Source organism: Aspergillus brasiliensis, assembly GCF_001889945.1.
Source record: "Aspergillus brasiliensis CBS 101740 unplaced genomic scaffold ASPBRscaffold_11, whole genome shotgun sequence".
Taxonomy (NCBI): domain Eukaryota; kingdom Fungi; phylum Ascomycota; class Eurotiomycetes; order Eurotiales; family Aspergillaceae; genus Aspergillus; species Aspergillus brasiliensis.
In genome coordinates this window covers 1,172,833-1,199,931 of record NW_027137452.1, presented here as the reverse complement: position 1 = coordinate 1,199,931, position 27,099 = coordinate 1,172,833, and the positions used below count along the sequence as shown (strand labels likewise).

Sequence of the window (27,099 nt, the reverse complement as noted above, 5' to 3'; positions counted from 1 at the left end):
TAACATCTCCACCATCTGATTTCACAACAAATCAGACGGAACGGCAGGCCTCGTTCCGCCTGGTGTGATCCTCACGGCCATCTGATAGGCTCCTTCTCCTTCAAAGCGCGCAAATTATATTACTTAACTTCTTCATCTTCTCTTAACTAACTATTCTTCACCCCTTCCTTTCTTCCACCTATTCTTACTTGTCCTCCTTCTCCTCTCCTACGGGGTACTTTCTTTTTCCTTTCTTTCTTTTCTTTCTCCCCTAAGTGACCAAGCGAACAAGTACTACTACTGGCTATCTTTTCAATCATTCTAGTTAACTTGTTCCTCCTATCCTTCCTCCCCCTACCCACTCTCCTCCCCCTTTCCTCCGGGAACCCTTCAAACCTCACCCGCGATTTGCTCAACGCCTCGTTCCGCATCCCCTCCTATATCGTATATTTTCACACGCTCACATTCGGGCACCATGGATATCGCCCTCGAAATATGGGACACCTTCATTGGTGATCGTCTCTACGCCTCTCTTCTTCCTCTATCTCTCGCCTCATCCGCCTCGCTCCCCGGCTTCACTACCGTCACCAACAGCACCCTGTCGTTCTTTGGTGCGACCCAGCCCTTCGTCTACGAACCGGCCACTCAATTGATTTACCTGGAGCCCACCAAGTATGCTTATTTGAGCGCCTGGCCAAGGAACAATATCTACCGTCAATTTCTTAGTTTCTTCTTGATCGTCTGGTATGTGCGCATGTGTTCGTTCTTCTCCGGTGTTGTTGCCCCCATCAAATTTTTCCTCTACTAACAGGGTGGGCGCATTATGTGCGCCTTGATTAGGATCTTCGGTATCATCGTCTACTTCATTTCCGCAAGTCTGTCCTACATCTTCATATGGGACAAGACCACCGTTCATCACCCCAAGTACCTCAAGAATCAAATCCCCATGGAAATCGCCCAGACTATGCGCTCCATGCCGGTTATGTCCCTGTTGACTGCTCCTTTCCTGGTCGCCGAAGTCCGCGGTTACGCGAAGCTTTATGATACCTTCTCCGACGAGCCATTCCCGTATTACAGCATCATCCAATTCCCGCTGTTCATCATGTTCACCGATCTCTGCATTTACTGGATTCACCGCGGCCTGCACCACCCGCTTATTTACAAGACCTTGCACAAGCCTCACCATAAGTGGATCATGCCTAGTCCCTTCGCTTCTCACGCCTTTCACCCGCTTGACGGCTGGTCGCAGAGTGTTCCTTACCACGTGTTCCCGTTCATCTTTCCGCTCCAGAAGTTGGCCTACGTCTTCCTCTTCGGTTTCATCAACCTCTGGACCGTGCTGATTCATGACGGCGAGTACGTTGCCAACAGCCCGGTGATCAACGGAGCGGCCTGCCACACCATGCACCACCTATACTTCAACTACAACTATGGCCAGTTCACAACCCTCTGGGATCGTTTGGGAGGCAGCTACCGCAAGCCCAACGAGGAGCTCTTCCGCCGCGATACCAAGAATGGCGAGGAGGAGTGGAAGCGACAGACCAAGGAGATGGAAACCATTCTCAAGGATGTCGAAGGCGACGATGACCGGGCGTACCTGGCCGATTCACAGACCAAGAAGAACCTGTGAAGACGACAATTATGACCAGTCAATCAAGGAATCTGCTCTTGAGCCTCTCACACAGGTCCTTCGAAACCGTTCCAGTTTACCGGGCCCAGACTTCACATAACGAGTTGATGGCTTCTCCCTCTATTTTTCAAACCCTTCTTACGCTACGCCACCCTGACTACGTCTTGTATAGCACGGATTCTAGTATATTAATCGTTTCAACCCCCTTTTATAGACGTGTATTTTAATTCAACCTCATGCCACTGGTCATGCCCTGTTTGTGGAGGAACACCGGGACTCTACTCCCGGCCAGTTGTCTGTTTGGTTCTATTTCTTTCTTGTTGTTCCTTTACTTTGTACATATGATCAATCAGCGGAAAGGGGAGCGGAAGTTTCAATATTACACATTACTATAATCGGAAAATCACTGCGCTACGCTATATACATATGATATATGAATTTATATATACTGGTGTATAGCGAGGGGACTGGGCGGGAAAATGGCATAAATCATCTCAACACTTTCAGGGTTGGGTGACAAACGACTTTTGTTCCAGAAGATTACTAGGGCACTTACAGGGTCGCTAGGCTCAATGCTTAATATATATAGAGCGAGGGAGAGGCAACCTGGCCAGAGCTACATCGTCACCTGGAGACAACAACACCTTTTGAAAAGGGAGCAGGGAAATACCTAGAAAGTCAACCGAGCAGAACATGACGGGGACCACTGATAATATCACAAATTTATTCCTTATTTTTATTTCTCTTTATTGGCTATATTAGACTCTTTTGGCTTCTTAGTTTGAACGCCCTCACCCGCTGAAACCTGACTCATGTATGTATACAGAATAGGGAAGAGATAGAAAAAAAAGGAAAAAAAAGGAACGAGATCCTAGAATTGAAGATAAACAATAATCCTTCCCTAGCACATCTGATCCGATCAAAACCAATCAATTTCCCCCACTTCATTCGATGTCCACGCTCGCATCGGCTTCAGCAATATCCATTTCCCCATCTGCGGGGATATTGTCAGAAGCGGCGGCCTCTTCCGGGGCCGGAGGGGGAGCAACTGTGCCGACAGGAGTAGCTGTGGCCATGGCGTCCGCAATAAACGACTCCTCGACGCCAGCTTTTCTGCGGAACACTCGTAGCCAGCGCTGACCCCATTGGCGGATGATTTCATCCTCGGGCAAGTTTCCACTTCCGTCTCCTCTTTCCATCTGCTCGTCGTTGCTTCCGCCGGCGACTGACACGATGGAGTCTTCGATGACCTTGAAGAGAGATTGCATGTCGACCCTCTCGCGACTGAGCGTCTCATCGAGAACGCTGAGCTGCGGCTCGTAGAGACCTGGCTGAGTACGTGCGGCAACAATCTGGCGGAGGCGGTTGGTGACCTTCCCGACAGTGGCGGAGATCATCTCGAAGACGTGGGACTTGGCAAGAACGGTTCCTGCCTCTAGCTTGTCCACCAGCGCCCATTCAATAACTGACAGTGGGGTCAAAATGGTGTAGTTGAGAAGCTTGTCAATGATGTTGATTCCGATGCCGGGCTGATCGACCCAATACTCCATGACGGAGGTTATGATTTGGCGCCTCGCCTGTGCAGACTGGGGTCCAATGGCTAGGAGTCGTTCCTTGTTCCGCTCAATGCAGGACAGTACATGAGACAGAGACTTGGAGCCAACAAAGCAGATAGCCGTTACGAAGGCATCCGTTGAAGGCAGCAACGGGTCTTCGACGCCGAGCGATCTGGCTTGGTCTTCAATTGCATTGATGAATGGCTGGATTTCCTCATCGCTAGCCTTCTTACGAACCAGCTGCATGATTTCTCTGCCTTCGTTGGCATATGGGGTAGCTGAACAAACAGAAGTTAGCCAGCTGTCTTGAATCCTAGCCAAAGTCGAGTTTGTGAAACAGTAACAGGGAAGAGTGGGCCTGAGGTGAAGGGTAGAAAAACTTACAATCAGACGAATACTTGAAATCAGGTGTATCTTTCTCTTTGCCTTCCGTAATCAAGTCTTGGTATGGGTCAGGGAGAGTGCCCCTAATACGCTGTGCAAAGCTCAGCCGGATCTCCTTGTCGAGGGCTCCATTGATGAACGCCATCCGTGGGTGAACGAGAGGGAGCTCCAAGTCATCAATCCTGATCCGTTATTAGCTGATCTGCACTGCATTCTGACTGCTCGAAATTCTTACCATTCGCTCCACTTCCAAGTGAACCCGAAGTTGCTCAGGTGATGCGAGAACCAATCCAAGAATCGATGGCTCAGATCCAAATCCATTGTGTCCAGGCTGCGATACAAGAAGCGAATGGCACGTCCTAAACTAGGTGCAATCGCGGCCGGGGCGATCTTACAGCACTCTGTGAGAACCGAGTGGTAGTAGACCAGCTTGTGCTCGGGAGACGGCAGCTGGAACAATTGAGAGAACACGGCGTCCACGGCAACATCCTCAGGTTTCCAGAGATTGATGTCTCCCGGTATATCACGCAGTCTATCGAAAGGAGTTGCCCGCTTCACAAAGGTGTGTGGCGTGAAATAGCAGTCGACATCAATCAAGAACTTCGCTGTCGCAATGCGGTTGAAATCAAGAATGTTGATGGTGTCGACGAGGGCATCTCGCAGCAAGGAAGATGCGATATCTGATGTCGGAGGGACTGTTTCCATGTCTTGATTCGCGTACACGGAAAGGTACGCCTCTGGGAAGATTGCTCTTGTTCCATTTTTCACCGGACTCGGAACAGTGATCTGAGGGAATGCATGCTTCGGCTCGTTTCCATAAGCCTTCGGCTCTGCGCCGTTTTCTTGTGCTTCTTGCCCCTCTTGTGCTTCCTCGGGCTCTTGTGCATTTAATGCCTCTAGTGCTCCTCTCCATGGCCTAGGAAGGCACGCGAGCTCCCAACCCCGGCCGGACTCGTTTTGCAATTGCTTTTGGAGTAGGCTGATGACACTTGGCGTGTCAATTTGCTTGCCGTTTTCAAGGCCGAAGGGATTAACTAGGTCCACAAGAGTATGTGGGGTCGAGGCGATGATATCCGTCTTTTCCAGAAGTGCGGTGGCCTGAGACTCGAAACCGGTCGCTGGAGAGGCCATTACGTACGGAATGGTAAAGAGAATGATTTTCACCAACTCCAGACCGAGTAACTGTATGCGCCTAGTTAGCGAACCTGCGACACTTGGGGGCTGTCGGATTATCGACGGCGCTTACATCTTCCGAGGATGCTGTCTGAAGGTCAACAGCGCGCGCAAAGAGCTCCTCCAGAATCGGGAAGATGCCATCCCCTTCAAAGATACATTGAAGACAGCCCAGAAACCGCAGAAGAAGCTTAACTTCGCGCCACGCGCCAGCATCGATGTACTTCTGCAAGCACACGCCTGACCTATTGAGAACATCGGACACGAGCTCGGATTTCTGGAAATTTGCGATGAGGACGGTCGCGGCGATGAAAGGTATCTTTAGCGGCTGCTCCAGAACACTAGTATAATAGCGACACCATCAGCTCCAAGCTACGCGGGATTTCGAATAGGCCAAACGGGGGACAGCCATACAGGTCAAGCGCAATGTCGACAAATGAGTTTCTGAATTCCTGATCATCATAGTTATCCGCCACACTTCTCGCGATGCGTACAGCGTCGTCTTCTGCTCGTCTGGCAGCCTAAAGAATGTCCGCAGTGAGCTATAGCACTTGTCACAGATAGGCCGCATAACCGGGCCATTGAAAAGGGTATTCGTACAGATTCAGCGATTGTAAGCAGTTGTCTCCGGATCTTGACAATAAGCGGTTCCTCATATCGACGCCTCTGGCGGCGGTCATAGTCATCATCGTCTGCAAAACCTCGGAAGAAATCGTTAATGGTAAGTGTCCACAAGGGGAAGAAGCTTCAACTAAAGCTCATAACATGAGTCTGGGGGCATAGGAGCCATTGAAAAACAAGCAAGTGAAGCCAAGGTCTCGGTAACAGGGGGCCTGCGGATCGTACTGACCTCTGTAGCGCCTCTTGCGCCCACCACCCCGGGGGCCATGAGGTCGGCGTTCGTAGTCGGCCATGGCTAGCGGGCCTTACGTCCACACGAGGATTCTCGCGCAACGACTGCTTGTAGATGGTATAGGAAGCCAAAGTAAGCTGTAGCCAGCACGACTTCTAAGGGCGGCAGCAGCGAGGAACTGTTTAGTAGTATTGCCGTCGCGATAGCAAGGGCATGTGTCTAAGAAGCAAAACATCACCAATAGTGCTCAGCTGCTGTTCGGGACTCGGGATCCTCCGTCCCGCTGATTATCTAACCACATCGGCCTTCACCAGAGCTCCAGTGGAGCCGCAAGAACACTTGTGATTAGGAGCCATCTACTACATAGAGACTATTTACCCCCAAATGCGAAGGTTCTGACTGCTTCGTCTATATCACAGCTACGGAGGTGAGAGCGGGACAGCATAAATGGGAAGGCTATACCACAGCAACCTTTAAACAGAGCAATACCCATACGCGTATATGCTACCCCGGTAAGACATGAGAGCAAAACTTGTGCCCATTAGAAAACTGCAAGCATGCAAGCTAGAAGAAGTAAAGCGACGAGAAGATACAGAATGCTGTGGTTATACACAGTACGAGAACGAGAGTATCCAGGCAAAATTCTTTGGGCCTCTAGGATGAATGACTAGGAACAGCAGAAAGCAGGTAAAATAGATGGATCGTCTGCTCTCAGAGGTTGGAGACAGGGACCAGATAGCTTCATGGCCGCCAATGCCAAATGCACGGGGCTGAGAAGAGGAGAAAGAGAGGGGGGGCGAGTTGGAGACGTGAGGGCGGAGGCAGATGAAGGGACCACAAGAAGATGAGAACGAAGACGAAGAGATATAGATTCACAGCAGAAACAGCATGAACGGGGCTTCTAGCGCAGCAAGTCGGGAAAGAAGAAACCTCCAATACCTATATTCAAGCACACTGACAGGTACGCGGTATGGCGCGCATCCAAACAAAGAAATCCTCAAAGATATCTGACGCATTTGTAGGTTATTCATCTTTCCGCCCTTGTGAATAAGACTTGCGGCAATTTGTGAACAGGGCCCGTTCAATCGAGATATGAAGCTATGCAGACTTGATCCCGAAAGGCAGACTCACGCAATAAGGGTATCACTTTTTTTTTCCCTCCCAAGAGCTGTCTCAGACACCTCAGTAACTCCAGGCTATAACATCCCGTCAACCCCTTTGCGTGAAACGGTCATGATCCACTAAAACCACCCACTCTTATGAACTTTTCTGGTCGTCAAGAGTCACATCCCCTCTGCTCCACCTCCTCTCCCAGAAGTACAACCTTTTTCTTTTTCTTTTCGTTAATTTTTATCCTCGCCTTTTTTTTTTGTGGGTTTTGGTTCTTTGTCTCTTTAACCTTCTTCCTGCTCCTCATGCTCCCGTTTCACCCTGTCTTTCAGTATTCTGCCATACAGAAGCCAGCTCCCGGATGCCCAGCCTATGGATTAGGTCTACAGATTCGGATAAACCTCTTCCAGTTCAAGAACCGCCTGATGCATGAAGATAAGCTCGTAGGGGCATGACATCAAATTTCCGCAATCAGGTGCAAACATGCTTGCACACATAAGGGCGTGGATTTCGTCAGATTTGCGCGGGTTGACTCAGTCAAGACGCGCTATCATTTCTTCCTTCGTAAGAGGCTTGAAGTTGCTGATATCTAACCCGCGAGCCTCAAGTGCAGGGCGTGCATGAGGAGGAATCAGCCGGCTGTTCATCGCGGGCGCGATAGAGAGTTCTTTAACAGTGTTAGATTGTCAGTATGGGAACAGCTATAACCAAGGGGAATCCCGGAAGACCGACCATGTCTAGAGAAGTCGAACAAATTAGGGAGCTCCCTCGTGGAGCCATTCGGGTGCCGCGAGTCGGGCAACCGGGTGTTAGGATCCCGAAGCTCGTCGAAGAATGGATGGCACATCGCTTCGATGGCCGAAAGCCGTTGCGTCGGCGTATATTCCAGCAGGGCGGAGATCAAATCGATGGCCTCATGGGGAGCCCTCCGGAAGACCTGATGAACATCAGCATTATGTACTCGAAGCTGTTTTCACGGAAGGATCCCACCTTATTGAAGGGGTGTGGCTTAATCTGCGGGAACTTGTGTTCCATGTAGTTCGGGTTCATGGTGCGAATCTGCTCTCGCGTCGGGGTACCCAGAACCTTGATGATCTCCACGAGTTGGTCAATCCCCGATTCTCCAGGGAAGAGTGGCTGTCCTAGCATCAACTCGGCCATCACGCAACCAGTAGACCATACGTCTGATGAATATTAGTACATATGCAGAGCCCCTGGATAGGTTTAAAAAGTTACCAATTTTCGTGGTGTAGTTTGTTGCGCCGAAAATCAACTCGGGTGCACGGTAGTAGCGAGAGCAAATGTACGAAACATTAGGCTCATTCTCGACAAGAATCTTGGCGGATCCAAAGTCGCACAGCTTCAGAATACCGGTGTTTGGATCGAGCAGCAGGTTTTGTGGTTTGATGTCACGATGGCAGATTCCCTGCGAGTGAATGTAGGCCAAAGAACGGAAGAGTTGGTAGATGTAGAGCTTGACTTCCAGCATGGGCATAGTTGTCTTCAACTTGTTGAAATAACGCGATGCCCGATACACTGTCTCTGGTACATATTCGAGAACGAGGTTCAGATACACTTCATCTTTCTAAAACGTTTCCGTGGCATTATTAGCAGACAGGTAGGTGGGGAAACGAGCCAGACAAGTTGCAGCATAAATCATGAACTGGGAAAGGGGGGGAGCAAGAGGAAAGCAACCGGGGATGAAGGAGGGCGACATACCCTTTCTCCGTTAGAGTAGTAAAACGCCTTTAGTTCTACAATATTCGGGTGGCGCACGATCCGCATGATCTGAAGCTCACGATTCTGGAGGGGTTGTTAGCGACCGGGCCAGACGATGACGAACATTGGTGACATCGCATACTTTGAACCGTTTATCCTGGAGAACCCTCTTGATAGCAGCATCTTCGCCGCTGGGCATCATTTTTGTTTGGAAGACGACGCCAAAGGATCCATTGCCAACGATTTTACATTGTGAATAGGAGATCTCCTTGGTCTCTCCTGTAAGTCCATCCTGGACTTTCTCGCGGACGACTTCTGTATGATGAGAAACAAGAAGGAAAAGGTCAGCAATCGAGTTCACCAGAAGGGCCCAGCAACAATTGCGTCAAAGGAACGGCGTGGTCTCTTACCACCCATGCGCAGACTCGAGAAGACCCCAGGTCTATTCTGTGACATCACGGACGGCTAGTGGGGACAACACCGGGCGGCAACGTGGGCGATGCTATCGAGAATAAGGAGGGCTGGACTTCAACAGCGGATGTCGGAAAGAGACACAAAAGTAAGGCGTGAGGTCCGTTTTGGGCAGACTGTACTCGGTGGAGCACTAGTTGGGAGGGGTGCTTTGGATGGGCGGAATATCCGAACGGTGGATGTTGAGTGGAGGTGCGCGTGAGATGAAAGGTTGAGAAGCAGGCGGGCGAATCGTAGAAGGGAAGGCTCAGACCAAGGGGACCAATGGACTTGGGGAGGGTGCCAAGAGTTGCAGACACAAGACCTGAGCAATGAACGCCCCAAAGATTGAAGCGGGTTTCTTTAGATGAGGGCGGTGGGGAGGATTCTGAATAGAAGAGGGGACACCGTTTCTCGAAGAGAAAAAACCGAAGAAGAAAAAGAAAAAGAGGAAAAAGGAAAAGAAAAAGAAAAAGTGAAGTAAAGTGAAAAGAACCAGCAAGCAGTAGGTAGCAGTTTAGTACAGTTAAGAGTACCGAACCGCAGCTGATTCGAGGAGGGAAGGTTGTAATGTTAAGTATTGAATTTCACGCCTCAACAAAAAGTGTGGCAGAGGAAGTCCAAGGAAGGGCGGGTAAAGTAGGTAAGTGCAGGTAAGAGAAAAGCTCAGGTTCTCAAAAGGGAGGGATGGTCGGTCGGAGGAGAAGGAAGAGAGGGAAGAAGAGTACGGAGTAGTAAGAGAGGAGAGGAGAGGAGAGACTTGAGCAGGTGACGTTGATGGAACGACGAAGCCCGAACACGCGAGGGCTGCAGGAACGCGGGAATAAAGCACAGGGAGGAGAGGAAGAAGGCAAGGAACACACGAGCCAACTCCGGGCAAATAAGAGATATCAGTAAGAATAGTAATGGACTTAGTGACCAGGGAGGATAGTTTAAAAAAAAATAAAAATAAGAAAAATAAAATGATTTAAAGGGGGGGAAGGAGGGGAAGAAGAAGAAGAGGGAAGTTCTTCCAAAAGTAATAATGCTAATAATGAAATCGATGAATCAGGAGCACACGGGCGCTTTCCTGACTCTTGGAAGAGAACCCGATACCAAAAGGAGAGAGAAGATTACTAGCACCAGATCGAAAACCAGCCTGCCTCAATATGTGGTTAAGTTGTTACTGTTCTCTCCCTTTTTGTTACTAGTCCGTTAGGCCCCAGAAGGCAACGTTTGGGTTTGGCTTGGGGCGGAGGAGGGAGAGAGAGGGGGTTTGTGGTGCACCTAACAGCAGTAACTTTACCCTCCTGGGACAAAAGCCTGGGTAACAGCCGATGAGCACGGAGCTGTGGCAGAGTGTGGAGAGGCAACAGAGATGTGGATGATGCCGGTTGGAATTATTGGTACAGAGAATCTGAGGGATTGCTGTTTATGGCCGCCGGCATAAGAATAACCATTCTTTACACAGTAGCGTTCGTCCTTGAGAAAGATAGTATTCCCGTTCGAATAATAACAATAATGTCCGCCAGTTGGACTAATAATAATGAGAACCCGCCTAGTTAAGAGTACCCCATACAAAGCTATATACAGAGTAGGTATCTAGCACTTTACTCCATTATTTATTTTAGTTTTATTGTCTTATTTTATTATCCCATTCCATTACGGCAACTGGTAGCTACTGATGAAACTCCATAGGCATGAGGGTATAATTGTGGGCTCGGCCCCCGGAGGGGCAAGAAAATTAAATAGCTAGAATGAAAGAAAAGAGGACAAATTAAGGGAACTGCTGTAGAAGAGGGAAAAGGGAAAAGGCAGAAAGAGAGAGGGAGAGAGAGAAAGAGGGGCGTAGTGAATGGAAATACTGAGTCTGTATACGTATGTACTGATACAATACAATACCGAATCGGCCGTTCTCTGCCCCAGGTCTTTGCATCTGGCTATGACGCTATTGCCCTTACCGGAAGCAAGGTACCTGGGTACCGCTAGTAGATAGGCGGTGCTACTTCTGTCCATCTTAGACGATGCCGCTAAGACCTGTCACTATATACGCCAGTTGATGAGGTTTCCTACATATGCTAGTTGATATCCTATAACTATACTGTAGAGTAGATATCTTATGCTCCATTTCTCACCAATATCCCTCCCCCTTGTCAATTGAAGTATATTGTTTGGTATATGTCCCGCTTCAAGAAAGAAGAAAAAGGAGGCATTTTTGGGTCCACGGCTGGCGTCATTCCCAGGCCGGATATGAAACGGAACGGAAGGCCCAGAAGTATAGATAAAATATCATCAAATCAGGTTACATCTGAAGGTAGAGTTGTAACTTAAGCAGATCAGTAGGTCAGAAATTAATGATGACGGACTTGAGGTGGAACCATCCAGATTGGGCGTAAGGTAGGTAGGTAACTAGGTAGCTGCTGCTGGGATTGAGAGAATGAGGGCCAATTCCTAATGAGCATATGACCTTGGCTCCGAGCGCTCGGGTTCGAGATTTAGTCTTAGCATTGTCGTCCAGTAGTTATCTAAGTAGGTAACTTTTTAGTGGTGGTTAAAACGGGGGTGGTGCATCTCCATTCCCGAACACCCTTGGATCGCAATAATAATCTTTCTCGTTAGTTATGCTGGGTACTTAGTAGTTAACTCACTCCACCAATACAAGCAGACTACGCTCGGGATCAATGGCCTTGATTCCTACCATTCCTGGCATCGCTTTTACAGGGGGTTGGCTAGAACAAGGACCAGCAATACCAATGCTTCCTTGTCCCTGCAGTAGAGAAAGGAGGGGTTGGTCAGGAGATCTCCGTAACCACTAGCTAGTAGCAACCACGTCGGTAGTACTTCTGAGTTTGTACGTAAGTGATGGAAGAAACCAGCGCTCTTCTAGTGCTCGGTGAGTCGTGCGCCTCAACAATTTCCCCCATCCCCTGTCTGGGAAAGAAGATAACCCATATCTACTCCGTACGTTAGGGTCTATCTGAGGAGTGTATCTCGAGAAAGTCTTATCCGCTGAGCTCAATAGCTCGCTATAGCTCTCGAATTCGAGGGATCCAGGCCTTTCAAGCCGTCTCATAACTTCTTCCCGCGGCCCGTAGAATGCCGATCGGGAAAGCCAAAGGCGAGCCACAGAAAGGTGCCTGGATCACTAGCACCTCCCATCCATGTCATAGCCCGATGAAGATTTCAGACATTAGTAGTCGTCGTGAGGTGGAAGATCCACTGGGCGGTTCCGGTGACAGGCAGGGTAGTCCTGTCATCATGTGCTGCCATTGGCCCCTAGGTGTCAAGTGACCAGCCGCGATTTTCACTGGAAATCCGTTCATTGGCTAACCGTACTATTGCATACGTATGGTAAATACAGATCAAGCCACCCAACCCAAAGCAAAATAAACGGAAACTTGGGTTAAATACCTTTTAGGTTGGATAGCAGGAAAGGTGTGTGTTGTGTATTCGTTGCCGCATATCTGACCAGGATCTAGACTTCCGACGTAATTCGGAGTGTGGGCTGCTGCTGCTCACCAGGGCCGGCTGTGCATATGGAGCTTACTCCTTTTTCACTCTTACTGAGGTCAGATTCGAAGTCGGCTTGATAGTTATCCTGGATGAGCTCGGAAAGAACGACCGTAAACATCTCACCATGCGACTATCATCTCCGATTGCCACAGGTACAGCAACGAAGGATGTTTAGGTCACTTTAGTAGGTATTAGCCTTACTACCCCGGTACTATGAATGCCACCTCATTATGGGATCGAAGAGCATCATGTCTTGACCAGCTTCGAGAAATAGGCGAATGCATAACGCATGTTGTAGTAACTAGAGCTCGGCGGAGTCTTGGGTTAGGTTCTAGGTATGCCGCAAACGATCTGAATGCAGGAGGCAATGCCTTCGCCCACGTGCATATTCGTGGTCCATGCTCATTCTGACCACGCTTTCCTTCCGTCTGGGTATAGACCAATACTTGGAGCCGTTGAGCACTATATCCATCGTTGAGATTCGTACTTCTTGCAACGCCTCAACAAAAGCGATCATAGTACTCCGTCCAGAAGTACCTACTGCTGTATATATCTGTACCGCATGATGCAATTGCCACCTCTCTGCATTCATCCGAACGGTCTCTCGTACTCTGTAAGCCCAGCTATCGCTTTGCATGGGCATGGTGCTTAGCGGCAATAAACTCTCGTCGGGTTACAAATCTGTCGTATTGGAGGCGAATGACACATCACAAATTGACATCATCCACTTAAGCTCAGAAGAAGAGTCACGGGATGAGAATGGAGCTACTACTACTACTACTACTACTACTACTAAGTACTAACTATAAAAGACGACGCCTCTACAGCCAACCCCACAATGACTAGGGTAAGCGCATATCGTAGTCTGCTAGTAGTAATTATCTACCTAGCTGGAGCAGCTAATGTTGAACTTCTTAATATAGTAGCAAGGGTCGTTGTAGTCCTGATGGGTAAAGACGATCATGTGAAGCTCTGTTCCACACGTATAGCTGTCACCGGGTAGCTCAAAGAGACAAATCCTCCGCCTTTGGACATTTTGCTTTTCCTTTTCTCTTTAACCTTTTCCCATGTTTCTCTTTTCTAGGCCGCTTCGTTAGACTTGGCATGTATGCATCTCGATCGTGTACGACAATCCAACATACATGAAATTTTCAGTTATCTGCTCAAGACAACAGTTGTCGGACCATCTAGAAATGCTCTGTGCCGTGTCCTAGCTCCCTTGCCTACGCCATCCTTGCAGCTTGCTTCTTCAGAAACATGAAAATCGATTGCTTATGAGACTCAGGAAAGCCATATCACCATTGTACACGATTGGACGTCTCTCAACATTCTGTCTTCTGACTCGTTCCAATAGTAGCTAGCTGTCACTGAACCTTGGGGCGTAAAAATGAAAGAACCCCTGCGGAGAGAACCGGCACGGAGATTATGCAAATCCCTTGCTGCGCAGACTTGCGGGCATGTCAGCTACAGTAAGTACTGTAAGGTCTCAGCAGACCAAAATCTCAGATAATACTACTGAAAAGCTCTGCTTGAAATTGAGAGCATGCCATTCTTGAACCATAACCTCCTTATTCGCCACCTTATCTACATCGAATAAATCTACACGAGAGACTAATTGCAGCCACATACCAAGCTGAGACACGGAAGGGCTTGTGAAAATTTAATGTTCGGAGGCATTGGGGGCAAGCCACTTGGAACTCATCTCATCCAGGCGTGTCGTCGAATTAAAGACGAGGTCAGAGTGTATATTGCATATAGACAAAGGGTAGGAAAATGTCAATCATAATGAAATTAAGCTCTTGCGTCCATGAGCTGTAAGAGCAGAAGGGGTTTGAAGGAAGAACGATAGACTACTAGTCGAGCTATCGGTAGTTCCTGGCAAATTGAATTCGAGACCACCAGGCACATCTGTTGGGTTTGTTTTCTTTCTCTTTCGTCTCTTTTCACATCATTCTCTACGTATCAAGCAGCAAACATACATACGTAGTCTATATGCGGGCTATAGCTCCGGTGACACTGCAGAGAGTGTATACATCTCATTGAACTTTGCTGATGGTGGTGTGGATATAAGCTGAGCATGCACGTACTTAGGAGTAGGTACCCAATAACATACATACCACATGTGAATTTCTCTGCTGATGCTTGACGTATTGGGGAGGTTGTCGCCCTCAACATCGAAATACAGATACAATACCTGGCATTCACACTAACAGGTATCATATTAACATGCCCCACATCGACTCAAATGGTACCTCGAACTGGCCAGGCTGATGCACATAAGAAATCCTCCTGGATGCATTTGTGCGCTTGGTACACAACAGTAAAGTGGCAGGCTGAGTGAGTGTGGCAGGGAGGGCTCTGCCTCGAACAAAATATCGATAATTGTCTGTTATGGGGCCTAGGTTGAATCCACATCCAAAGAGTGTACAATAAAGATGTCAGGTGATTGTTAGGAAAGTTAGACCAAAAAATCTACCAAACCATGATTGTGTGTGTTGAATCCAGGTGTGCAGGCAGTTTTGTTCATATGCTTCGAATTAGGCTCTACTAGTATGATACACCTCTCGCCCTGCTACTGTGCATACCATCCCGACATACCACCCCCCCCCCCCCCCCCCCCCCCAACAACAACAATTAGAGACTCGAGAAAAGCCAGCAGAAAGAGGAGAGAGGCAGGCAATGTACCCAACCACCTATGGCTAACTGTTCCTACGAATCATGAAACATCATTAATATGTAGGGCTCTCCTTTTAGGGCCATTACAATCATGAGGTGGGTTTTCTCATTCACTGATCCTTGGCTCTCGTTTTCAGAGTTTGGCCCGGTCGGCAGGCAGCTAAGAGGCATGCTACTACTACTTGGTTACTGCGGGGGGGGGCCACACAGCGTCAGCAGATCACACTCACTGACTGACTTAAGTTGTTCGTGACTTATTATTATTATTTATTTATTTATTTTTTTTCTTTATCCCGAGTTACTCTCAGGTGACTGCAGCTTTTGCTGTCTCGCGGTGAGGCAATTCATGCAACAACCACTGGCCACCAAATGAACGATCTTACTACTGCTTCATACATCCCTCCATAGTTCATAATGGTGATGCAGCTGTTGATTTTTTGTGAAACAGACTAGGGGCCTTGCTGGGACACAAGTGATACCGAGCCCTTGATTAGTAGTTGAGACACCAATATCTGATAACAATGAGAAGGACTTCCGCAGACCAGCAAGCAGCATCGTAGAATGAATAGTCCCCATCGTTGTTCCGGAGAGCTGCTGCAACTTGTGCTTTACTTATACTCTCGGTCGTAGTAGGGACCATGTAGGCTCAGAGAGCCCGTTGACCACACAACATTGAAAACCCCTACTACTGACATAGATCATTGGCGGTACTATATTGCTCAGAAAAAAAGTGTTGATATATGTGAAGTTGTGACCATTTGATGTTTACCACTACAACTGGTACATTTCCAAATTACTACTAAGGCTTGTTTTCTCGGAAAAGTCAACCCTGTAGATAACCTGGCCCTACCTATTCGGCAGTAAAGGGTCAAGCAATCGTGCCTGCCTTAACCGAGATCAACAATATAACCAGCCCCCTCGCTCCGCAAGCAAAGTAGTTATCCGAGGTGCGTTTTGGGCCATCTCCAAGGAGAGCCAATAGCGGCAGCTTGGCACTTCGTTTGCTTATTATCGGCCAGGGCATGAACTTAGCTCTACTGTGTACCAAAGGACGGATGTACCTGACCTTTATCACAGAAGTCAAAAACCCTGCCTTGACTATGTTGTCCATAAAACCTGACCCTATAGCAACACCACATTGTTTCTCTCGAGAGTCAAGATTGCTCCGTATGTTGTGTGATCTTGGCTATTACCCTTCACGGTAGACTTTTTGAAATGAATTCAGCCGCGGAAACCTCTTCCTTGTGTTTCCGAGATGCCTTTGTGTCAGCCAGATCAAGCGTCCAATAAAACTGGGGGAGTTAGTTCTCTCGTCCATTTGAGCGTGAGGGTTAACTATCTGGGCGACCATTGAGGGACAATCACAGGAGCAGGAAAAGTGGAAACAAGGGAAGATGGCCCAATTAACACTACTGTTATTGAAATCAAACAATGAGTCCCCCATGAAACCCACTACACCAGCAGGTCCAATACCAAAGACAAAAGAGGGCGAACGGGGGAGAGGGGGGAAGGGGAAAGAGAGAGCGAGCGAGATAATTTCATGTCCAACCGAAGAGATAGGGAATGATGTCACCGTGGGGCAACTTGTTGGCCTTCTTTCCGCCAGCGAAAGGGCCATCGTGAACCTTCAACCATGGATTTCTCCTCGCATTCAGACCCAAGAATTGCCACAGCAAGAGGCCCAACTTGGGTTTTCATGAGGCCCGATGACCGAATCGGACCTAAGGTGGATAGTAGGACCATGTAACCGGGTTCTGGTTCCGTCATATTTATCCTTTCCGGGTTTTGAGCTGGGAAAGAGAAAGGATGGAAGACCAGAGTTAGATTGATTGGAGGCTAAAATAGCTGCTGGTCGGTAGGTAGGGGGAGGCTTGGAGTCTCCAGAGTGAGGAGAAACCGGGGGGAAAAAGAGCAGTTAGTAGTGCAGAGATGTGCCATCGGGCGGGATTGAAATCCATGGGCTAGTTAATGGCCGGGCATGACGGCTCTGCTTCCTTTCCGACTCTCCGTGACGAATGTCAATCGTTTAGATTATCTTGATATATTCCCTGTAGTACCACCTTCATTGGGGTCTTGGAGTCGCGGGAAAAGAACCTGCGTGGCGGTTGATCTTGTAGGTACCACTGAGTATCATTGTCTGGTGAGGAGATAATTGCATTGCATAGTATGGAGCACGGTCGTGTAAGTTAACACTCTACGGTTGACGGACAGTAAACAAAGGCTCCATACTAAGTAGTCACCTACATTCAAGACCTCCTCGGGGCACAATGCCATCACCAGGCACAACAATAGCTAACCAAAATGCTGTATCAACCACCTTTGTCTTTGACTCTCGAGGTCACCTGCCCAACACAGCATAACGATGGAGTAAAAGAAACTGGAGTCCCCTCACTAACTACGGAGTAAAAAAGGTGGAGAATGCGAACTTGTGTGCCTCCAATTCCCAACTAACCCACTAGTCCAGATTATTTGCCTAATTACAGCCATAATATAATTATAGAGAACCCACCTTATTCCCACTTAACCTCGACACTATCATCCCAATTTGGCCCCTGCTGCTCCGTAGGAAAAGGGTAAGAGGTAATGGTGGGTTTGGGTCAAACAGACGACCACACTATCTTTTTAGCGTCGAAGACGGCGTTTATTTTTTTTTTTCTTTCTGGCTGTGTGTCGGGCCAGACAGAAAGTTGAGTTGAATATACTGTATTCGGCAATGGGCTGGAGAATCTGAATGGAATATTCTTGATCCTGGTATCTAGGAATATCCAGATGTAGTAGTTTTGCTACATTATTGATCGCTACTCACCCGCTAGAATTATTGTTAGTATTTAGTTGACAGTACTATCCATCATCGTCTGTTTTTTGTGGCTCTGCTTAACCGCCAACTAGTCAGATAATCGTCCTGATCGTTGGTTCTGGACTCCTTCAGTCCTTGCTGCTCTCCCCTTCCTACTTTCCCTATTTTACTGGTGAATCACTTCGTTATTTTACTCTTTTTCGCCCGAGAAAGTATTCCGATCGTCTGATCCGGGATTTGCTTCATCGACCACAGCTATTGGCAATAACCTTCGTGTAGCAGTCACAAGATGTCAAGTACTTGGGGATGATCGGGGCGTGCGAAGGTCATGCTCGCGAAATTATGCTCGCTAGGAATTCATAGCGCAAAAGTCGCCGTCTTTTTGAGACAATGTTCGTGCGGAATACGAGTCTTGCCAGCAGACATTCTGAAAGCTTCTGTTCGGTAATATGGTATACGGGATGAGGAAAAGGTGCCCCCGATCCAGCGTCGGCTATGATCCGTGAGCTTGATGGAATCCTGCTCTTACACCATTCGTTGCAGAAGGTCTTCGGCCAACGCAAGTGACCCTGATGAATGGCCCGGGTCTCTCGGCCACGAAAGGAGTCCATCCCATCACAAGGTCCAACAATCTCAATTCGATTTTCCATGTCATAAGAAGCAGAAGGTGTTTTACATTGCCCCATCTATGATGCGTTAAGACATAAAAAAAAAAAATAAAGAACAAACACCGCAACAGCTTTCCGCAGATGATGCTTCCATGCATGCCTAGCAGTCATGTCCATCGGCCAAAGATTGCCGTCGAGATCAGAGACGAAAAGAAGAATAGAACAACAGGGGGAAAAGCGAGACAGGGATACATTCATAGATGAAGGCATAGACAAAATCGAAATGATATCTCGACTGGACCGAAGATGGATCTATACAAAACTTGGTTCCGTGGCGCCAAACGACTGCTTCCCTGGACCAGCAAACCGCATTCGTGGGGATAACCGATGTGATACACCATCGTCCAAACATGCACATGGAGAGAGAAGAGCTACTAAAACAAATAGTGAAAAAGGTATAAGCCGAGGGCGGACGCAGAGCAATAGCTTCTGTCCTCCCACTTTCAGGTGGGCCCCATTAGCCCCAGCTGCACGTCAGAGCGTGCTTAGAAGGGAGGAGGGACCATGTCCTCAGGGCTCATCTTCTCTTGCTGCTCCATCAGTTCCTCGCCCGCGATCTCCAGGGAAACAGCAAGACCGAGCTTGGCCGTTTGCTACAAAGGGAACAACGCATGTTAGTGACGGACTTTCCACCCTGGGATCAAGAGACATTGCAGGAAGTGAAGCTCACCTTGGCCTGATCGATCTCACCGGCGAAAGTAAGAGCGATGGGCATAGCTATCCGCTTCTCCAGGACGCAGCTGACCTTTCCGGTGCTGTCGACCTGAGCACGGAAAGTGGAAGCACGGAAATCGTACTTGGCGCCAATGGCAGTGGTGCCGTCACGGCTGGGACCACCCATGAGAGCAGCAGCGGCGTTAGGGGCGAACTGGAGGTTCATGTCAACACCGGCCTCAACACGCTCGGAGAGCTTCTTCCAGTAGGAGGCCGTGATGACACCCTGAGCCTGCAGCTGAGCACTAGCAATCCAGTCGGCGGTCTTGTAGCGGGCACCGTAGGAAAGAGCAGATTCAGGACGAGAGTTCATGCTCTGGCGCTGCCAGATGGCCTCGAAACCAAGAGCCAGGCTGGGAGTAACAGACTGAAGGTAGCTGCCGACGAAGATTCCGGTAAGACCGCCCTCCAGGTAAGAAGGGTTGAACGCCTTGAGGGACGCGGAGAAGTCGTCGCCGGTGTAGTCGTTATCAAGCTGCAGCAAGCCCTGACCACCAGGCATGATCTGAGTGTTGCTCTTGGTGACAAACTTGGGGGTCCAACGGTAGTTGCCGACAGCAGCGAGACCTCCATCGCTTCCGAGATTGCCTTGCATGAAGACCTAGAGTTCCAGCAAGAGAATTTCTTAGCCACCACCCACACATGATGTATATCTAGAGCCAAGAAATAACAATGGAATCTTACCTTTGGACTTCCGTACATGGCGGAGAAGTTGTATGGGGGCATGTTGCCGGATCCGCCCATGGAGAAAGCATGCGACACGCGGAACAGAGGAGACATGCCGAAAACCTTGGTCAGGTCCGCCCGGAGACCGGTGAACATGAAGTTAGACAGCAGGACATCCTTCTGCACCTCCCGGGAGATGTTATCCAGGGTGCCAGGGTTGGGAAGGCCGAGAGCGGCCCTGCGCTCGGAGAACGAGGTGTATGCATCCTTGAAGGCCGCGGCCACGGAATTGTCCGTGAGGAAGGAAGGCAAGGCGAGAGAGTCGGACATTATGAAGTCTGAAGAGATATTAAAAGTCGTTATACAGGACGGGAGAGAAACGGAGGTTGATCGTTATACGCGGTCGTCCTTGTTGGGGGAGGAGAGAGAGGAAAGAGACCTCGTTGAGACCAGCCCGGAAATTGAACCTGGAAAGGCGAAGAGCAACGTGAGAAATAACACGACGCTCTTGCTGATTGACGGGTAAAGATTGTGTCCGACCTGCTCTGGGGGGTGAGAGGAGGAAGGTTGAACACCAGGGCAGATGGATTGAGGGAGGGAGATGGATGAGATGGTGATGGGGAAGTTCAGTTTCCAGGCGTTCTTTCGACTGCCAGAGCTTTCGGCTTTGAAAAAAGTGACTGGCGGCCTTTCCGCCCCGGCTGCGCTGAGCCGTCGCTGTGCTGCGCCGTAGTTTCCCTCAATCTAGTTTAGTCCGGTTCGGGCTGCACCGGAATTGGGATCTTTAGTTTGGCCGGCGATGATATAATAACTTTACAGCTGATTAACTAACTAGTTATCTAGTTTCTCAATTGATGAAGAAGAGGAGAAGAGAAAAGAAGAAAGTCCAACGCCTACTATCCATATTCCGGATTTGGTTGTAATCAGCTTATCTCGACTCACGAGCTTTTCGACCTCTCTCTCTCTCTCTATCTTGTTTTTTCCCGGAGACGAGCAACCAATCGGGTGTGGATCGGTCTATAGTTTATACCACCGACGGTGTACAGCTCTACTCGAACCACTACGACTTGACTACTGAACTACTTCTTGGTAGTAGTCACAACAATTTGATTTGTCTTTGCTGCCGCCCGATTGGGCTTACTTGCTCTTTCTGAGAGTGTCTCCCTGCAGAAGCTACTTATTACTACCTAAACCTTCCGTCACTGCCGGGACTTGCGGGGATGTACTGAGCGGCTTCCTTCGTCTCTATCGCTCTCTACCGATACGATACCCCTCGTCAGCCCAGCCCAAGCTTGACTCTATTCTTCCTTCTCTCCGAATCATCCCATCCCATTTCATCCCGCCATTATTATTACAAGTGCAGCCATGGATACGCTACTGTAAGCTCGATTCAGTCCATCATTTCTCAATCTGTTTCGCTTCATTCTCCGAATCATCGTCCTGGAAGCGGAGAACATGCGATGCTGCTGAACCTTTCCCGATGATCGATTCCACTTGCTCTAACGTACCTCCAGAACCGCGGATATCGTCGCCAACTCCCCGCGATTCCGGCGCAAGTCATCCACGTTCGTCGATGCAATTCACGACCTGCCTGAAAAGGCCGATTTGGCTCCCGCGCAGCTCTACAGCACCGAATCCGGCCGACTCTTCCACTCCGGCCGCATTGTCATCATCACGGTAGGATTACCGGCAAGAGGCAAGACGTTCGTTTGACCAGACCCTTTCGTCATTCGCCCACTTCGCTCATTAACCTTTATTCAGTCATATGTCGGTCGCTCTAGCACGTTACCTTCGCTGGTAAGTACGCCCGTCGGCTCGTGGCTCTGTCGCTAGCGGATTCGAACTGACATCATCACAGGTTGGGTGTCAAGACAAGGATATTCCACCTGGGCGATTATCGACGTGCTACCATCCCTTATGGCCAAGATATTCCCGATGACTACTTTTTTGTCAATGGTACGCGACGACCTCTATATCCTTACTGACGTTCTCAGGCCGGCCTGAGTGGCTCTGGACATTGTTTTGGTAATCTTGCTTGCTAAGTGAACCTATAGCGTCGGCGTCATCCGTGCTCTTAAGGCAAAAGATCGTTAAGCGATGTCGCGAAGATATATACCACTTTTTGAACCATGAGAATGGGCAGATAGCGATATACGATGCAGTCAATCCCATCGCTTCGGGGCGACGGTCACTCGCCAAGGAGTTTGCCAAACATGATATAGAGGTACTCTACATCACCTTACCCGTATTGTCACACATCTGCTAATACTGCTCTCTATGGAACTCAGACTCTCTTCATTGAATCGTGGTGTGACGATGAACGCATAATCGAGGAAAATGTCCGAAGGGTCAAGATATCCTCACCCGACGTACGTGTGGCTACAAATGGACTTCCAATTATGTCGTGCTTACTCACCCTTGGCAGTACGTAGGGTGGTCCTCGGAAGACGCGGTCAGACATTATTTGACCAGGATAGCCGCCCGTATCCCTCAGTTCCAGACCATGGAAGAGACGGATCTCAATTACATCAAGGTATCTGCCATATGGTGCATGATATGGCTTCCCTTTTGCTAAATTCGGCCAGATGATCAACGCAGGCGAACGCTTGATTGTGAACAACAAAAGCTTTGGCTATCTCTCCAACCGGATTGTGTTCTACCTCTTGAATCTTCATATCAAATCAAGGCACACGTATTTCGCCAGAGTGAGTCTGCCTGTTATGACGCATATTGACGAAGGAATTATTCAAAAACTAACGAGAACGTGTTGCGACCAGGCCGGCGTTTCACTGGAAGCAGGCTCATACAAAGCAGATGCCTCACTGTCCGAACAAGGGGAGGAGTACGCTAAAAAGATGACAGAGTGCTTGCTGCAGCACAGGGAGGCTGAAAGACAGGCTATGGCCGACCAAGGGGAGAAAGACTATGAATTGAAGCCGCTGACAGTCTGGACGTCTACGCGACGGAGGACGGTCGAAACCGCCAAGTATCTCCATGAAAAGGGATACAAAGTACGGCAGCGATCACAAATGAGCCAGTTAAACCCCGGGGTATGCGAGATGATGTCCGAACGGAAAATCCGGGAGGAGTATCCGGACGAGGTGGCGAAGCATGATCTTGACCCCTATCACCATCGTTATCCTCGAGCAGAGGTAGGCCGTGCCATTGGTCCCTTTTAGCCATGGAAGACCTCGAAGCTGACTGGAATGGTAGTCCTATCATGACCTTGCCGTGCGGCTGGAGCCGATTATCCTGGAGCTTGAACGCGAGCAAAATGATCTCTTGATCATTGCGCACGAGAGCGTACTAAGAGTGCTTTATGGATACCTGATGGCATGCAATGCAGCCGACATTCCATTCCTAGAATTCCCACGGGACGAAATAATTGAAGTGAGGCGATTGTTACAGGTCTAAGAGCGTTGAACACCTCAGCTAACTGACTTCTTCAGATAATACCCGAGAGCTATCAGAACGAGGCGCGCAGAATCCACATCCCTGGTCTACCCAAAGAGATCATCCCCGGCTCACCCGAAGACATCAAGATTCCCGTCCCACCGAGTGGGATGATGACCCCGCTGGCTGGGGGACTTGGAAGCCCAAAGGAAGGCCTCGCAACGCCGCAGAGCGGCCTTCGAACACCTCGGGAGCCTGAGAGGATCTCGCAGCAGCATGTGGAAGATGTTGTCTAAATTCGCATTCCATCTTGTATATAGGACCCCGCGACCGCTTGCCCGTAGGAGTATCGTCGGTACGATTGTGAACGTAGACAGTCATTAGCGCTAGCCCCCGTGAAGCGTAGAAACGAAGACGATGTTATCATTCTGCTGAAGTTCATAGTTTTCCTCGCCTTCGAGCTCCCAATCGGCGTCGTTGATGAGAACCAGAATTCCAGGTCGCCTGTCGCATCACATCAGCTTTACTGCCTTGCACTGGATTCCCGTGCGATGAACGTACACGTTGCCTTCCAATATGAACAATTCCTGCCTCTGATCCTTCATGTTGTTCTTCACCAGATGACCCAGGAGGTAGCTGATAGTCGGCCGGCTGCCGTCGTCAAGGCGCGATGGTAGCGTGACGGAATGTTTGCGCTCGTTAGCAAATAGGATCTCTAGGCCTCCTCTATTGCGCAAACCACGTCAGTAATGAGTAGAAGGAAACCTGGGGCGCTTGCTTTATTAGGGGGAGAGCCGAACGTGAACTCAACGGTGATAGCAATGGAACCGGTGCCGTCTGTCCCCATCTCAGGGGCTCCAGAATTTGTGGCCATATCTTCAAGGAAAAAAGAAGTGTACACGCAAAGGCCTAGTCAAAAGGTGAATTGGGGGTTGCGGGGGCTTGTAAAAGCTTGTGGAGAGGCGTAGATGCTACGACGAGGATGGAGATGGAGGGGTTCCAGGCCAAAGACTTGCTGCTTATCGATAAGCCGCCCAGTTGCCGGCACAAAAAGTCGGCTGGCTGTGCGATCCATTCCACCATTATTGGTTGGTGACGATCTCAAGCCCGCCTCTCACTCTTGCTTCTCTCGCTGTTTACGATTATCTTGGCCTGCTTGATTTTCTAAAGAAATCACCTGGGATTAATTGCTTGTACTTTCCGACTTGGACGAGCTTCATGGTCTCTATCACGACCGAGTACATCAGCGTCGGGGGCAATAGGCATCCCGCCGCCGCTGACTGGGACGTCCAGTCAGGTGTGCTTGCCTTTGGCGCAGATAATAATGTTGCTCTCTGGGATCCTCGAGTAAGTTGCTTCGGAAAATTCGCTCGGTTGCTTTCAGGATAGTGTTGGTTGATACTGATGGTGGGGTCTTATGTAGGAGAGCTCGCAGCGCGGGGTCTATTCGCTTCTTGTCGGCCACACCGACAAGGTCAGCGTCGTTCGTTTCTACACATGCCCTTCCACGGGAACGAAACTTCTCTTGACTGGCTCTGTTGACCATACGGTTCGGTTATGGCGCCCCGATTCAGGAAACCCACGCCAATTCGTCCACGCGCATACTCTGGAAGGACATACGGGCTCCGTCAATACTATCGCTGTGGCTGCAGGGTTGGACATTGTCGCGTCGGGCGCAGCTGATGCCAGTGTGAAGATATGGAAGATCTCCGCGCAGGGGGAGCCAAAGGGGGAGCTCTTGAAAACCATCCCCATGAAGCCACGCTTCTTTCCGTTGGCGTTGGCGTTGTCATCGCTTCAGACGGAGTCGAATGACAGACCTGTGGCTTTGGCGGTGGCAGGGACCACCAACATCGTGCAGGTATATGTGGCGGAGAACACTCTTGTCGACCCGGATTTCAAGCTTGCGGCTGTGCTGTCCGGACACGAGGCATGGGTGCGCTCCTTGTCTTTTACATCGGATAAGCAAAGCAAGACGGGTGATCTGCTATTGGCTTCAGCAAGTCAAGACAAGTATGTTCGACTCTGGCGATTCCAACGAGGAGAGGTTACCCAGGCCACGCCGGCGTGTGATGACGATCCTATGCTTGGTGGCTTCGAGCCGACGCTATCAAACAAGGCCCATCAGTTTACCGCGGCGGGGAACAAATACTCTGTTACGTTCGAAGCCCTCTTGTTCGGAAACGAGGATTGGATTTACACGACTGCGTGGAACCCTGTCCCAGAGCGCCAGCAGCTTCTCACTGCTTCAGCAGACAACACTCTGACTATTTGGGAACAAGATCCGGTTTCCGGAGTGTGGCTATCTGCCGAGAGGATGGGAGAGATCAGTGTTCAGAAAGGTTCCACTACAGCTACTGGTAGCACTGGTGGGTTCTGGATTGGTCTTTGGGCCCCGGACGGCAAGCAAGTCGTCAGTCTAGGCCGCACTGGAAGCTGGCGCTCGTGGAAGTATGATGCGGAAACCGACATGTGGGCACAATCCCTGGGTATCTCGGGCCATGTGCGGTCAGCCAACGGTGTCCAATGGGAGCCGACTGGAGGATATCTCCTGTCGACAAGTGCGGACCAAACGACACGTCTGCATGCGCAGTGGCTGCGCGATGGACTGAAGTCATGGCATGAATTTTCACGACCTCAAATTCATGGCTACGATTTAAATTGCGTGGACACCCTGGGCCCGGCTCGGTTCGTGTCCGGCGCGGAAGAGAAACTATTGCGAGTGTTCAACGAGCCTGGGCCTATCGCACAGCTTCTAGAAAAGCTTTCGGGATTCAAGCAGACGACCGAAGGAGCACTGCCGGACACGGCACAGATTCCCGTCCTAGGATTGTCTAACCAGGCCCCCGCCGATGATGCGCCCACAGGTGAAGATGGAGTAGAGGGCGAGGAAGTCGGAAAAGCCCAGGCTAATCAGGCGCTTTTGGCGGAATCAGAGCAACCACCATTGGAAGATCAGCTGGCTCGCTACACATTATGGCCAGAGCATGAAAAGCTGTATGGTCACGGATACGAGATCTCAGCCGTGGCCGTCAGCCACGACCGCAGCCTCATTGCCACCGCTTGCAAGGCGAGTTCGATTGATCATGCCGTGGTGCGTCTGTACGACACATCGGATTGGCACGAGATTCGTCCATCTCTTGCCGCACATACCTTGACCATTACAAGTCTCGCCTTCTCCAGTGACGATCAGTACCTGCTGAGTGTCGGACGTGACCGGCAATGGGCTGTTTACCAACGCAGCGAACAAGACCCCTCTACGTTCTCTCTTCTAATTTCGAACCCGAAGGGCCATTCTCGAATGATCCTTGATGCCGCATGGGCACCTGCGTCGGGCAAGCCCATCTTCGCAACCGCCGGCCGGGACAAGTCAGTGAAGCTGTGGCAGAAGACTGAAGGCTCTTTTGAATGCAAATCCACCATCCCACTAACAACGCCGGTCACCGCACTGGCGTTCCTTCCGCAGATATACAACGGCTCTTTTTTCCTGGCTACGGGCGAGGAAAGCGGAGCAGTGTCTGTCTACCAGGTTGCAGTCGAGAACCTGGAAGCCAGTCATTTGTCGAGCATCGACAAGCTTGCATCGCCTTCGAAGGCGATCACGCAGCTGTCTTGGCGGCCGGTACCTGATGCAGATACACAATATTTTGCATTGGCGGTAGCCAGTGAAGACACTTCAACTCGGATATATAGTTTTTCGGACATGGTCTCATAAACCGAAAAGGCCAATATGTACAGAATCAAAAACCAACCGAGCAGGAAAAGAGGAATGACAATACCATGGGTTGAAATCGTGCGCAATGTTGAAAGCCCAGACTCCTGCAATGTTGAATGTATCC

The 27,099-nt window shown here is 49.6% G+C and overlaps 5 protein-coding genes across 5 annotated transcripts; 2 read left to right on the top strand and 3 right to left on the bottom strand.

Moving 5' to 3' along the window:
* The first annotated feature begins 150 nt into the window (after window positions 1–150).
* Window positions 151–1,998, top strand: ASPBRDRAFT_46537 (uncharacterized protein). The gene is made up of 2 exons (XM_067625654.1): window positions 151–723; window positions 820–1,998. Exons 1-2 carry the CDS (start codon window positions 455–457, stop codon window positions 1,607–1,609), a joined length of 1,059 nt encoding a protein of 352 aa, XP_067476489.1. The 5' UTR covers window positions 151–454; the 3' UTR covers window positions 1,610–1,998.
* Window positions 1,999–2,451: 453 nt separating this feature from the next.
* Window positions 2,452–5,789, bottom strand: ASPBRDRAFT_46536 (NCBP1 family protein). The gene is made up of 7 exons (XM_067625653.1): window positions 5,573–5,789; window positions 5,323–5,414; window positions 5,137–5,243; window positions 4,796–5,063; window positions 3,785–4,731; window positions 3,550–3,731; window positions 2,452–3,443 (listed from the first exon to the last, which is right to left on the bottom strand). Exons 1-7 carry the CDS (start codon window positions 5,634–5,636, stop codon window positions 2,554–2,556), a joined length of 2,550 nt encoding a protein of 849 aa, XP_067476488.1. The 5' UTR covers window positions 5,637–5,789; the 3' UTR covers window positions 2,452–2,553.
* A 1,429-nt stretch (window positions 5,790–7,218) lies between these two features.
* Window positions 7,219–8,860, bottom strand: ASPBRDRAFT_198794 (GSK family serine/threonine-protein kinase; the record flags this gene model as incomplete). Its single annotated transcript, XM_067621238.1, has 7 exons — window positions 7,219–7,352; window positions 7,418–7,622; window positions 7,676–7,869; window positions 7,922–8,270; window positions 8,405–8,488; window positions 8,547–8,719; window positions 8,815–8,860. The coding sequence occupies 7 exons, from the start codon at window positions 8,858–8,860 to the stop codon at window positions 7,219–7,221; spliced, it is 1,185 nt and encodes a 394-aa protein (XP_067476487.1).
* Window positions 8,861–18,972: 10,112 nt separating this feature from the next.
* On the bottom strand, window positions 18,973–20,525 carry tom40 (TOM complex pore protein TOM40; the record flags this gene model as incomplete). Its single annotated transcript, XM_067620012.1, has 3 exons — window positions 19,886–20,525; window positions 19,158–19,802; window positions 18,973–19,080 (listed from the first exon to the last, which is right to left on the bottom strand). The coding sequence occupies exons 1-3, from the start codon at window positions 20,195–20,197 to the stop codon at window positions 18,973–18,975; spliced, it is 1,065 nt and encodes a 354-aa protein (XP_067476486.1). The 5' UTR covers window positions 20,198–20,525.
* Window positions 20,526–21,232: 707 nt separating this feature from the next.
* On the top strand, window positions 21,233–26,975 carry ASPBRDRAFT_57754 (Elongator subunit ELP2; the record flags this gene model as incomplete). The annotated part of the gene is made up of 13 exons (XM_067627794.1): window positions 21,233–21,246; window positions 21,382–21,570; window positions 21,629–21,664; window positions 21,726–21,823; window positions 21,922–22,091; window positions 22,156–22,236; window positions 22,293–22,400; window positions 22,453–22,572; window positions 22,645–23,019; window positions 23,081–23,257; window positions 23,317–23,538; window positions 24,299–24,607; window positions 24,684–26,975. The coding sequence occupies 13 exons, from the start codon at window positions 21,233–21,235 to the stop codon at window positions 26,973–26,975; spliced, it is 4,191 nt and encodes a 1,396-aa protein (XP_067476485.1).
* Between the last annotated feature and the right edge of the window lie 124 nt (window positions 26,976–27,099).